At 31.5% G+C, this 14,113-nt stretch overlaps 3 protein-coding genes across 3 annotated transcripts; 1 reads left to right on the top strand and 2 right to left on the bottom strand.

Annotated features, from left to right (window-relative positions):
• Window positions 1–521: 521 nt before the first annotated feature.
• LOC107364320 (zinc metalloproteinase nas-4) lies at window positions 522–2,279 on the bottom strand. Its single transcript, XM_015931657.2, has 2 exons — window positions 1,693–2,279; window positions 522–1,302 (listed from the first exon to the last, which is right to left on the bottom strand). The coding sequence occupies exons 1-2, from the start codon at window positions 2,090–2,092 to the stop codon at window positions 920–922; spliced, it is 783 nt and encodes a 260-aa protein (XP_015787143.1). The 5' UTR covers window positions 2,093–2,279; the 3' UTR covers window positions 522–919.
• Window positions 2,280–4,371: 2,092 nt separating this feature from the next.
• On the bottom strand, window positions 4,372–10,861 carry spz6 (Spaetzle domain-containing protein 6). The gene is made up of 7 exons (XM_015931380.3): window positions 10,768–10,861; window positions 10,492–10,549; window positions 10,234–10,402; window positions 7,864–7,981; window positions 7,055–7,375; window positions 6,125–6,820; window positions 4,372–5,451 (listed from the first exon to the last, which is right to left on the bottom strand). The coding sequence occupies exons 2-7, from the start codon at window positions 10,504–10,506 to the stop codon at window positions 4,755–4,757; spliced, it is 2,016 nt and encodes a 671-aa protein (XP_015786866.1). The 5' UTR covers window positions 10,507–10,549; window positions 10,768–10,861; the 3' UTR covers window positions 4,372–4,754.
• A 1,470-nt stretch (window positions 10,862–12,331) lies between these two features.
• LOC107364083 (ATP synthase subunit s, mitochondrial) lies at window positions 12,332–14,052 on the top strand. Its single transcript, XM_015931389.3, has 4 exons — window positions 12,332–12,570; window positions 12,663–12,868; window positions 13,166–13,328; window positions 13,397–14,052. Exons 1-4 carry the CDS (start codon window positions 12,428–12,430, stop codon window positions 13,509–13,511), a joined length of 627 nt encoding a protein of 208 aa, XP_015786875.1. The 5' UTR covers window positions 12,332–12,427; the 3' UTR covers window positions 13,512–14,052.
• Window positions 14,053–14,113: the final 61 nt, after the last annotated feature.

Consider the following 14,113-nt stretch of genomic DNA (forward strand, 5'->3'; position numbering starts at 1 on the left):
CTTGACGCTTTAAGCATTTTTTAATGTCTTTTTGTGAATAATCACATTTCTCAAAAATGCGAAAAAATTATCCTCAATATGCATGATTTTCACGCCAAAATGCGTCAATATCAACTTGTTTTTCTCGGAGAACGATATTTGATCTTGAATGACCAATAAACGCAAAAAAACAGAATCTAATATTTCAATTACATCATTCAAGAGGTGGATCAACGATTCATTGTTTTGTGAAATATCAAAATTGGATACTTTAAAATTAATGCATAGTATCGGAACTTAAGTGACAGTTTCTCTGGACTTTTGTGTACATTTCAAATAGTTAACATTTAGATGGAATTTCGTTTTTGTTTGCTCAAATTTCACTACTAGATTGCAATGTCTTTATACAATTCAAATGAGTCAATTTTGTGATTATTGTAATAATTGTATTCAAGTCACTTAACAATTACATAATTATAAGCACACAATCAAAGATTTATCCAACCAAACCCTTAAATAATCAATCAAAGTGTGAACAAGTCTTGTAATTACAAATAGTAGTCAATATTTTATTGAATAAATAAGATTTTAAGTAATGCTTGGCAAACATCTCAACATGAGATTCAACAATGATTATATCAAATATAATACTGTTAGACCATAAGACGACCAATACTCTTACAATTATGGTAGTTATGATCAGTTAAATATGTAAAAATTTTAGGCAATTTGATTGAACATGATGATAATAATAGGATAAATAAAAATGAAGCTTTTTTCTTTCTCATTGAAAGTAGAGTTGAATAAGTTAGTTGAGTGAACAAAATTATTGATATGATGCTTGCAATCATTGTCTTTTGGTGAAAATGAAATTGTCCTCAAATCCAAATGAGATCGTCATTTATATTATGTTCAAGTTTAATTTCCACTGGAATCAAGTTCATGCTTTCAAATGGTTCATCGTTGAAGTATTGATTCCCTTGCACTTATACAGCCTTTGAATCTTGTTGATATCTTCAGGTGACAATGATTTATTTTCAAGATGATAACCAAGGTCTTCGATGGAAATTGAAGGATCTTTTGGTGTAATTGTAGGCACTTTTTTATCAATTGACCACATCGAACTTGAATAATGCATAATTGATTTGTAATCGTAAGGTTCATTGATATAGAAATCTTCTAGAAAATTTGGTATTAACTTGAAGTTACGACGATGTTTCTCATCAATGTTGGGCCAGTTAATGTTGATATAATTATCTCGATCAGGTCGAGCATGTTCATGCATTAATCCAAGTGTATGAAGTAACTCGTGGAGAACAGTTCCTATTGATTAAAAAGATAGAAAAAAGGTTACAATTAGTTGAGATACAATTGAAATTAAGTCACAATAGCTATTCATATTCCGTTCTTAAATCACTTGAAATCTTCAACATTGAACACTATCAAACTATTTATCAACAGAAACAAGTGTGAATCCTAATCAATAACTACCATTAATGCTGTTAATCACTTGAAAAGAGTTATCCCATAAGATGTGAATATTCAAATGTCCTCAACACTTGTATACTTGCAGTTACAAAGTTCAAGTCAAGTACAAATCTCAACAATGCAGAAGATTACATTTGAAATTCAATTAATATTGTAATAAGAGTGAAATACATTACATCGCATCTGATAATTGTTAAATTTTAAATAAAATAATTTCCAAATTACCTCTATCAACACAGTAAGGAGTATCCAAATAGAGATCCTGTTTACCACCAACTTTACCCATCTCAGAGGAGCAACCGCGTTCGGGTGAAATCAAAACATAATCTTTAATCGACGAGTCAGCAGCAATAAATTTAACACAAGAGACACTCTCAATTAAATCCATGGCCGATCTAACCTCAGATTGGCTCCAATCGTCAAATTTAGGATTAAACCGATAATAAACAAGTCCATTATCCCACAAGTTAATCAGATTTGGTGTTAATAATCCAGATGGAGCGACTCGTTGCGGATGAATATCATAATTGGCTATTAGTTTGTAACAAGAGGTTAATTTAAATCCAAGAATGAATACAAACAATATGAACAGTTCAAAAATTAAGTTGGGTTGATCAGTTGGCATAATAATCAAATTTAAATATAAGTTAATAAGAAAGAAACAAAACAAGCAAATAAAATGGTAAATAAACTGATGAAATGTAAAAGTAAAATCTAAATTGATAGAAATCCGGAAAAGCAGTTACTTTATCGTCGGTGTTGAATGTTGGGCTGAAATTAAGCGAATAGAGTTGACGGTAATTCTTGAATATGATTTCATCTTATTGATTGGCACTATTTATAAAGGATTTACTGTAGACAGTGAGAAGACAAGGAGCAATTGAAGATAACAATTATGATGATGAGGAGTTTGAAGTTTATGGTGGATTGCACTCAGGATGGTTAAATACCGAGAATAAGATGTTAAGGTTATGTTAACCGAATTTATTAATCATTAAACGGTTAAACTGGTTAGGTGAATGATTAATTTTATCAAGAAAATCCATGTTAAATGACCCAATTGCCTGTGAAAATAAGGCCAGACGGTGCATATGCTCAGCAACAATCTATCTGGTTCGTTTGTAACTTTTGTTTTTCAGCAATCAAGGATTGAACTATCTACCAAACCAGATATTTACACTGGCTTAACATAATTAGATTAAATAAAGATCTAACCCCAAAATTAACCCATTTTTGATTCTCAATTTACCTGTTAAATTTCATCATTTTAAACTGAATATTTTCCTTGCATAAGGTTCAACCAGAACATCAGCTCTTGACTGATTCCTTGGGTTGATTAAAATTATTGTCATTCTCATGTTTTAACCCTAATGAAAGTAAATTATCAAATTGACAATCTATTCCGATAATCACTCTTAGTGGGGAATCAATTTGATCAATTGTATTTTTTTCAATGGATACTTCAACTTTAACTCCATCAATAGCACAGTTAATACACTAGCTAATTTAACTGGAGTCATGAAAACAATGATAGCAAATCTGGTTGACATTTAGCAAGCATGGGATTGGCAAGAAGACCAGATTTAACCAAAAATACCAAACAGAACCTCAGCAACTTGAGGACATTTCACTCGGTACAACCAAATCTTTCCCAAAATTAACATTGAAAAATGAAACAATCAATAAACTGTTAAATTGCCACAATAAAATAAACATACAACAGGCAATGTATGCTTGAGTAGCTTGTTGAGTTGGTTTTTTATGTAACCAAAGTCGTGAATTGACCTTATGCATTACAATCACATTGAAGACGTTCAATTGTAAACATTACTTTATATCAAAGCAACTCTGAAGGTGTGCCACTCATCGTTATATAACTGCTATTACTAATTGTTAATTGTAAACAGCTTCAGACTAATGTCTACTTGCCATTACAAATACATCATGTATTCATCCTTATAAACTCAATGTTTTCATACTTAAATTAATGTTCTTGAAGGATTCAAATTATAGATAAAATGTTACTTTATGTTACTCGATTTTATCAATTAGCTAAATTTAGTTGATTATAAGCATTTATTGACTAAATTGTCATAATTGAACTAGCAATCAAGTGTCTGACATGTTTTCATGGTTTGTTATTAGTTTTGTTTTCATTGAAATTTAAACATCACTCGTGACTGTGTTCATCAGATTTATTTCATCAGATTCCGTTGTTAGAAGTGTTAATTTGGGAATTTATTAAATTGTTTAATAAGAGGTTGTACTTGAATGTATCCTCAATGTGATCTGTTTGATAAGGTTGAAGAACTCAAAATCATCGGCTTTTCCATTGATTACCTCCTGCAATAGTCAAGACACATTTGACAATTGATAAAATAGCTAAATTGTCATTTAATCTGATACCAGTTTTAGGCCCAAATTTTGGGCAATAATGTTTTAATTTGAGACTTTCATTGAAAATTTTTTTCCCCAATTTTCAACATTTGATTGTGACGAGTGAGTTGAAAGTGTTGATCATTTTATCCAATTTGTATCAACTTAACAAGGAATCAAAGGATTGAAATGACAAAATGAAGATGAGCATTGTAATTATATAATTGTATGTAATATAAATAACTATGCTGATCACTTGAAAGTTAACATTGATTATTACAGTTCCAAATAGGATATGATTTATCTTAATTCTCGTGATTCTGTTTGATTTTGATCAAATTTTTGCCCAAATCAAGGTATTTCTTAGGGACAAACTATGCCTTTGATAAGATGGAAAGCTAGATTGGCCAGAAAAGGACATTAAATTACAACAATTAGCAGAAATGTATTCTAATGGTTCTATCAAGTATCTTGTCAATTAATGAATCACAGTAAACGGTTGTTGAGATTGTCAATCAATTATAAATATTTCTCTGTTTAACAACAATTTATTCAAACAAAGGTTAACCAATTTATAAATTAGCAATAATCATACAAAGAGAGTGTAAATTGTATGAAAAGAAGAATCAAAATTAAATTTATAAATCATTGAAAAATTAAATTGTTGGTAAGGTTTGGTTTTTTGTACAAAGTGTTGAGGGAAACAAAAGTGTTGATCAAGTTGAATAACAGGAAACACAGTAAACGGTTACAAAAGGTGGGTTCATTTTGATTTAACTTAATTACTCTTGATACTGATTTGAGAAGGTAATCGGCATTGAATAATTAGGTTGGTAAACAATTTAGTCAATTGTCGTATTTATTAAATTAAAGGTGAGAGAAGAGGAAAGGTTAAAACCGGTAAACGTTTGTTACTTTCCAATGAACAGTTTTTTAAGAGTATCCAAGCTGCTTCCTTGGGAAGCCGTTTTCTTCCAACATTTACATGAACCAGGAATTAGGAACCAATCATAATAGACTCTCATCTGGTAACAACCGACAGCATCATGGCCATCACACTCTTCATCTTTAACTGTCTCCGTTTTACGATTAGATGAGGTTGTTGAGGTTGACGAGGATGAACTTGGTGGTGATGGTGGTGAAGCTGCTGGAGCAGAAGCCGAGTGACTTGATGAAACAATTTGAGCCTTTTCTTCATCATTGTACATCCTCATCATTCTAGGTTTAGCCAGTCTTCCGTGTTCATCAGTAACAAAAGGCTCCTCTCGATAACCAATTTTACGGTTCAGGTATTGATCAATCTCCGGATAGCTCATTGGTTGTCCATTGCCGGTTAAATGGTGGCTCATTGGATTCATTGTGTAACCATGAAGGGAATGTTTCATCTGGTTGAGATGAGCCATGTTTACATGATGATTTGCCGTCTTCTGGTGTTTAGGTTTATTCATTACTTGCATGTTTGGGTTGACCGTGTAGCTTTTAACCTCACTTGGCGAGGCAATTAGATTGTTAAACTTTGGCTGTGGATAAAATATTTCAGCCACCAACAGGCTGACCCAGCGAGGAGATTCATGACATACACCTTCCATGAAGTCACAGCGACCCTTACTGTATAAAACAATGGAAATGAGGAGAAAATTAGTAAAATTGAAATTTAGTAATCGTTGAGTTTGACTTTTAAATGTAAAAATTGTAGGAGTTTTGTTTTCTTGCTTCATGTTTGACCAACACGATGTTTTAGGTTAGATTAGCATGTTTAGTTAATCACAAAGAAGACCTTTTTTATTGCCGTGTTAATTGCTCTGCCTTTTAATTCACTAAACTAGATTAATTGGGGGCACTAAAGCATCTCAATTAAACATCTATTGTTAACATCGTGACTTGGGACAAGTTTAAACAGTTAGATGAATTGTAAGTTGTACTTGGTACTGGTTCATTGTAATGAGGTGAACAATTTGAATTGAAAATTACGAGGTTCAAGAGTGTATAATTTCAATTCAAACTTGTAAATAGCTCACCTACAATTTAAGTAAATTGTTAATGTTGAAGAGTTAAATAATGTTGAGATAATCGTTATGTTAATTTATACTTCAGGTTGGCTCATTATAAAAGACAGACGATGGGCAAAATGAATCAATTTCAAGGTGGACTCTTTGTGCAAGTCTGATGCTTCTAGACTTGGATGGGTAGAGATTGAATTTTGAAATGAAACATTTTTGGGTTTTTTTCATTCTTTTTAGATTTGCTTTCAAGCAACAATTGATTCTGAATAAATACTTACACACAAGATGTTTTTTGGACAGTTTGGGTGAAGTAACCTTCATGAGGTATTTGAACAACATATTTCCAGACTCCTTGGTAGTTGCGAGCATAAACGGGTGCAACATACTCTTCAATGGAGGGACATGGAGTCGGTGGTACTTGTGATACTGTCATGGCTTCAGCGGCGATATCTTCAAAATCAAGAGGTTTCTTCCGTCTGGCTGGAAGTAAACTTGAGATTGCGGTTGGATTAACATTCATCAGATAGTCAACTATTGCTGAAAGAGGTGAGAAGTTGTTTGTTGTAGTTGACAGAGACGAGGTGGAACCCGAGTTGGCATTGAGTGAGGCTAGAAGGGATAAAACTTGGGTAAACATTGATTTGGATACTTCAGAGGTTCCAGAGGAACCAGATGAACCTGAAGAAGAGGAAGAGGATGAACCAGATGATGAAGAAGATGATGAACCAGATGAACCAAGAGAGGTTAAACTGGCTGAAGAGGGTGTTGATGATCCACTGGTTGATGATGAACTGCCACTGGTGCTTCCTGAACCACTGAATTGTTGAATCAATGAAGCCAATGAGCTTAAACTTTGAGCCGTATTTGCAGCATTAGAGGCAGCCGTCATCACCTGAGCTGCCGAGCTTAACGTGTTTAATAGGCCACTTGATACTTGACTTCCGCCACCCAAAGCTGACATAACTTGGCACAACCTAGAGACAAAAGGATTCAATAAAAAAGAGAAGAAAAAAATAAGAGTTAAATTTTCATTGCTATTTATGTGAAGACATTAAATCAATGGATTGTAAAATGTCAATTTATGGCTTGAAACCCGTCAATTACTTTGGATTGATGTTTTTTTCATTTTCTGGTCAAATGTTATTCAACTTGCAACCTCACAACCAGAGTTGATCAACACTGTTAATGAATGTTTAATTGTTACTTACATTCCATCATTTTGTTCACAAACTTTTTGTCTTGCTTCGGTGTAATTGAATCCATGTCCACCTAATTTAGCCTCTCTTAACAGGTCCCAGCGTAAGTTGGTGAAGTTGGCCAAGGATCGTTTTTTGATTACATGATTTCCAGAGTAATCATAATTTCCATTGTTCATTCCTTTATCAACATTTGAAGGGACAAAATCATTGTTGATTCCCAATTTGGTATCGGTTGGTATTTTAGCCACTTTGGGTATATTGTTAATGTCTTGTTTCAAAAAGGGTAAAGATCGGGCCAAAAAGTGTAACGTTTTATTTTTAATTAACTCACTGTAAAAAGAAATTGAAATAATTAGAAAAAAAATGTCCTTTCAATTGATGATATTGAGTTGATTCATTTGATTTGAGATGAAAATGCTTTTTGCTTTCACCAAAAAAAAAACAATTTTCACGCAGATTGTCCCAATTGTTTACAAACATTGATTTAAATGAACTAGAACAGATTGACTAGTTGATTAACTTTCATTTTAATCAGTTGATTGAGTTACACTTGAAAACACTTTACTTTTTTTTAACTGCTAAAGAAAGTCCAGTTTTGGCTTGAAATCTCAAAAATTGGTGATAATGAAAAAAAGGAACCCAAAATTGAGTCAATGGTTTTAAATAAGGAAGTAATCTGATTGATTTAAGGTATTTGCGGTTGACTATTTGGGTAACTCAAACAATGGGTCAAACAGTTATTTGGGAATTGGCGTTAATTGTTACCAAATGAACCATAAATTGTAGCAAAGAAAAAGTAGAAACCAGAAAATACTTACAAAGGATAAGGTTGACCAGTAATTGTTTGTAACATTGGATTTAATGGAACATAACCTTTATTTAAATCACCGCAAAGGGTGTCTTTAGGTGATAGTCGATAATCACTTTTAATCGCTCCTGAAGAATGAAAGAAAATTAAGGAAAAACAAATTAAATTGTGAACCGCAAATAAAATCAACGATACAATCAAGGTTTTCATTGGTATCAAAGTTGAAGCCAAAAATTGAAGGCACAAAATACACTGAATAATGGTAATAACCCAAATTTATGGATGATTAATGTAACAGCTATCAATTTAACTTCATCTACAACAATCATCTAAATAATAATAAGGAAATTGAGTTGTTTGGTGGTAAAAATATGAATAGGTTGAGACTTCCTTGGGAGATTTAACCTCATCACTGATTCCCATTGCTATTCAATGTTAACTATTGTTCAAATTTTTCAGCCTTTTCTTTCTGATTACGATAGACCAATGATTAAATAGGTCCTACTGTCACCATTGACTGGGTGAAATAACAATTTATTTCAATGAAATTGATGAGAATCATTTTAATAATGATGATTAAATTTGAATGGAACGTTGATTGAATGAAAATTGTTGAAACCTTGCCAGAAGACTGTAAACTTGTGATATCTTTTTTTTTGTTACCTTTTCAATGTCTTACTTTGATTTACCTGTTTCTATCAATTGTTTTGGTTACGGATTGATGACAGTTTTCAATGAATCCTGCTCTTTATCATCATCATCGTTATCATTGATGGTAACATCTTTATGTTTGTTATAATAACATTTCTTAAGAATCAGATTCCTTGTTAATCGCAATAACAATTTGTGCTACTCTTGGAGTAATACAATTATGCGATCAGCTTGACAATTATTTAAGACCACTATCAGGATTCAATGTTGAATAGTTGATTAATTTGATCACTGTAACATTGAACCAGTCAATTGAGATGTTTCATTGTAAACTGTTCAAGTTCAGGTCAATATTATTATTAAACTATTTTTATCCATTAATCCTCATCTTTACAGTTTTTATCATTTTTTCACCATCTTCATCTTCATCAGTTTGTTGTCAAATTTTTCCTATTAACAGGTAATTCAATTGAAACCAGAATCGTCCTTTTTTAAAGGTAATCTTTCAATCTTTAAACCAATAAATCAAAACATGTTTTGAATTTAGCTGCAAGTATTTGAAACATCATTAACCACTAATCAGGACAATAATCAATTAATTCATGGTAAAAGTAATTTTATATTTTAAATCTTTGAAAGATTCCTAAAATAAGGTTAGTTTCAACTCAATTGACAATGAATATTGACAATGACAATTTAATGCTCTATCAGGGTTAATTTTTTGATCTTTTTTCTGTTCACTCCGGATCACGATAACTCTGAATTGATTGAACAACAAAACACGCCAATTGATTTGTTGGTGGATTTAATTGTTGCTCTTGAAAGGTATCGTGATTAGACCAATTGATTGTAAACTGTTTGGTCAGAAAAAAGGTTATTTCAATGGTTACTACCATTAAACAAAACCATGATTGACACGAACCAGAAGTGTTACTTGATCAAGCCTAAAATTATAACTCAACAATTGACCATTTTCAGGGCTTCTTCTTACAAGATTATGATGATCATGAAAATGATGTGATTTCATCTTCACCAATTGTTGATCCGTGAAGCAACAAAAATTGAATGTAATACGTAATTTTGATGCTACAAATAAGCAAAAAATGTAAAAATTGCTGGTAATAATAATAATCAAAAAATGCTTCTTGCTTTGTTTTGTATGTCACTTGTTACATTACCTTTATATTGTTACCTTGACCTGTTGACTTGAGAAATACCTTTTTTTGTTATTCTTAATGATGAAGATGATGATTTTAATGAGGATAATTTCATCTAACAAGTTTAAATAGTCATGATAGCGGAAGTTGATTCATTTAAATTATCATTAAACAAGGGAAACATTTACATTTCTAAACAATTATGTTATGCTGAGAGATTCTGAGTAATGCTATCATTTTCAATGGAACCTCTTAGAGTTACTTTTCAGTCTCACTTGCCTTAAGGATATATTTTAACAGTCTGACATGTTAATTAAAATTGATGCGGAAATAAAACAATGAAAAGGGTGAAACAATTAACAAAGATATTTGGTTAAGATTAATAAACGAGTCGCACAAAAAAAGGTAAACATTGTTGACGTTGCATTGGATGGACACTGTTTGGCTTTATTTCAACTAGCAAGTCTGCTGGGTTAAACTGTTTGATTTACGGTTCAGTTAAATTGTAAACCTGATTGAGTTGAGAGTTGATTGCTGGTAAAATTGTCAGTAAAAGTTAATTTAATAATTACCCGGACAGGGGACATTGGCTGGAAGGTAGGGTGGCTTGAGTACACGCGGTGGTACTCCATGAGTTCTGGTTGCTTTTTCAAAGGCAAAATATCCTGGTGGTTGTTGTTGATCAGTTGTTGATCCATGGACAATTAAAACAACAGTCAAATTAATAATCACAATTAAAACCTGGAAACAATTAAGATATCAATTAACAATCATTGAATCACAAGAAACCTTTGGTTATTGGGTAAAATTGGTTGTTGGTCGTTGGTTACCTTGTTTACATTCATTTTGTTGGTAATGTTGATGATCGGTGGGATAATTGTGTCATGACTATAAGTAAACAATCAAATATAAATTAACTAAACTTGGTAATTTGGTTGACAATCAGTCTGTTAATTAACTGGATGAAAACTCATGGTTGACAATCAAAAATAAATAAATGGTAAAGATTAAAGGTGAATGAAAAGCACAAGTTAAAATTGGGTTTGAAAGTGGATCTGGTGAGTGTTTGAAAACGGGTAAAAATGGTTTCAAGAAAATCTTTTTACCTTCAAAGTCAAAGATGAAATCACAAACTAAACAAGCTCAGGTGATGATCATCCTTCCAACCTCCCTCTTCATCATCATCATCTTAACGGTGCACTAAACCAGTCCCATCAGTGATTTAATCCCAGTTACGGGTCTTTATATAACGGAACCGGAATATTTTGCTTCTCCTTTTCTTTCTTTTTACCTTTTATCTTCTTCTTCTTCGCCATCTTTCTTCTTGATTTCAGGAAGAAGATGAAAATGATGATGATGATGATCACCGAGAAACTGATGCAGTGATGTTTCAAGAGCAACCTTTAAAACAGCTTAATAGGGCTGGTTCAATGTCACTGACCCGGGTTAACCTAAGAAAGTTATTGATTTAGATTATTAATTTTCCAATATTTAGTTAATTACAGAGAAAATTTTCCCAATCTTTTTCCTTTCTACTTCTACAATCATCTGAAATCATCATTAACATGATAATCACCGTTCTAGTCATCTTAATCAATGTCTGGTGAAACATTTGATCTTCCTTAAAAAGGCCAACATTCACTTAAACCAGTTTCGGACAAACCTGAATATCACTGTTTCAACTTTTATTTTCATTATTTAATCACAAATTTATAATCAATCTTTCACTCTCATTCAAATTAAACAGATTAACGTCTCATCTAATATTTCACATTACCTGTGATTATCTTGATTCTTACCTTGTTGCTTCAATACTTTCTCTTTCAGCTTTGCTATTCATTTCATGAAAGATTATTTCAATGAAAGTAACTCATCATTTTATCGTTTGAATTTTCATTTTTAACTCTTTATTTTTTCATAATAAAATGTTGCTTTCATTTAGGTTAATCACAAAAATAGTTCACTATAATATGTCAATTGTTATCGTTAAATGTAAATTTGCTTATTCTCGTCCAAGCATAAAGGTAAAAGCTTATTAACAACTTCAACTGATTGCTATTACAATCAAAATGACTCCTTTTTTTACGCATAATTTGTGAAAGTTGAGTAAAATTTTCAGGTTTTTTCTTTCGATGTTTCTCCGATCATGTTTATCAGCAACAATTTGTTGATTATCATTTGCATTTTCAGTTTCTGCTAAATTTACTTTTAAAACCAGGTTTCGCTTTGAAAGTGAACTTGATCAACAGCTATTTACAGTAAAACCGCAAATAACTTGAGTTTTGAACAATTTTTTTCATTTAGACTTTAATTTTAACATCAAATTGTTGATCTCTTTTCTAATTTATGACCTGCTTCAACTATTGGATATTTTTGAATTTGCTATCCAATAAATCAAACATTCAAATCTATTTTATTTCTGAATAATTGAAAAGTTGATCAAGCTTAATCAGTTGAATATTCATCAATTTGTCTGTCAGTTGGTAATATCAATTTACAAATGAATAATCATTTCTATTTTGAAACAAAAATCTTGATAAATCAGCAGACAGTCTGATTTATTTTTGATTTTTAATTAATGTTATGTTAACATTTGAAAAACGCGCTTTAAAAACATATGCAGTTTCTGTCTTCACCAGTCTTGAATAACAAGATGTAAACATTGTTTACTAAACAATGTGCGCTTAGTATTTTATTCAATTTTTGTTATTTATTTAGTGAATCTTTAAATCCGGTGACATTAGTTATATAATATAGATTGTTAAAATGAATGTGCTTAAAATAGGTGCTTCTAGTCGAAACTTCAAGGGTATTTTAAATTCCAGTCTGCTTAACCTTAACCGGAATCCACCTGAACATCGTCTTGCGAGAAATTTTTGGACCTATTGGTTAAATCTTATTTCTAACAGGTATTTATTTCTCTATTTACTGCGACTTTGATTGTTTTGACGTTTATTATAGATTTATATTAATTTTGATTGTTTATTTCATTCCTTACCAGGGTTTATCAAGAACGTATTGATGATGTTGGGCCAGAGCAAGCTTGTGCTGAATGGTTGATTAGAAATGGCTGTGAGATCAAATGGAGTACTAGCGAAAAGTTACAAGTTCATTACGAGGACATGCCCGATATAAATGAATCTACTTGGATCCAAGGGATCAAAGGAGATAATTCTTCGTTAATGAGCGTCGGGTTTGATCATTTCAGTAAGAATCTGCATTGTTTTACTCTGAGATACTTGAAACAATCTAACCTTGAATGGTTCAGACTAATTCAATTACATTTAGTTACATTTTTGTGACACTATTCTTTTATTGATAAATATGTCTGGGTTGTCACAACAGTTGAAAAATAAGAATTTATTTCCACTTTTATTTTGATTCAAGTCTTGCTCTGTGAAGATATATTTAGCGGTGTTAATCGCTTAATCGTAACCACTATTGTTTCGCTCTGTTGATCTTTCTTCTTCATATTTTATTAACAATTTTTTCTTCTTATTGCAGAATCTATTAAAGGCCCTGAAAAAATCTTGTTTCGTAGATGCCATTATTTAACAGACGATGCTTTGGAAAAATTAACATTCATTGGACATTCTCTTCGTCATTTACAATTAATTTCTTGTCATAGTATTACTGATGAAGGAGTTTGCTCTTTAACTCGTCTTAGGTTAGTCTATTTTGCTATATTTAATTTAACCACATTCTTATAATCATTCTTTATCATTTTGTTTACAGAAAATTAGCATTCATTAAACTGTTCGATCTTTCTTCTGTTAAAGATATTGAAGGCTGTCGTCAACATTTACAAGAAGGTTTGCCGGAATGTGTTGTTGATTGGGCCAAAATATGAATTGTGCACGCTGAGATTCCCAAGCTTTTCGAAATCTTTGGCCCTTCTCCACGATCACAAGGATAATGTTGATATGGAAATGTATTTATACCAACAAATTTACATTACTTTCAAGGTTTGCTGTTAAACCTGCGTGTAAAGATTTAATCATCTAATCTTTTGATGATTAATTCCACATTATTGCCATAATTATGGTTTTAGTCTTGATTCAGCTGCAAGCGTAGCAGGAAGCTTTTTTCATTTCTCTTTGATTAGCTTCAATTTGAATTAAACATAAACTTGACATGGATATTTGTTTTAATTTAACAACTCAAAGAACAAGTGACTATAATTACTTTACCCGCAACTAAAGTAAATATTTTTGCAAATAAACAAAACAATCTGAATGATTACGTTCTTAATCGGATATGCTCATGAAATATTGATGTTTTGTTGCATTTTAATCGTTCGATTATGTTACAAACAAACATTAAGATTGATAAAGTTAAAAATTAATTTGTAGTTTTTACGTCTAATTAAAATAATGTGACTTTGAATATAATTAATGTTTTTTCATTTCATTGAAAATTGATTTCATTTTCATATTCCTCAATATGATTGCC

The sequence above is a fragment of the Tetranychus urticae genome, chromosome 3, assembly GCF_039701765.1.
Source record: "Tetranychus urticae isolate SD_2017Ah chromosome 3, NJAU_TeUrti_SD_1.0, whole genome shotgun sequence".
Taxonomy (NCBI): Eukaryota; Metazoa; Arthropoda; class Arachnida; order Trombidiformes; family Tetranychidae; genus Tetranychus; species Tetranychus urticae.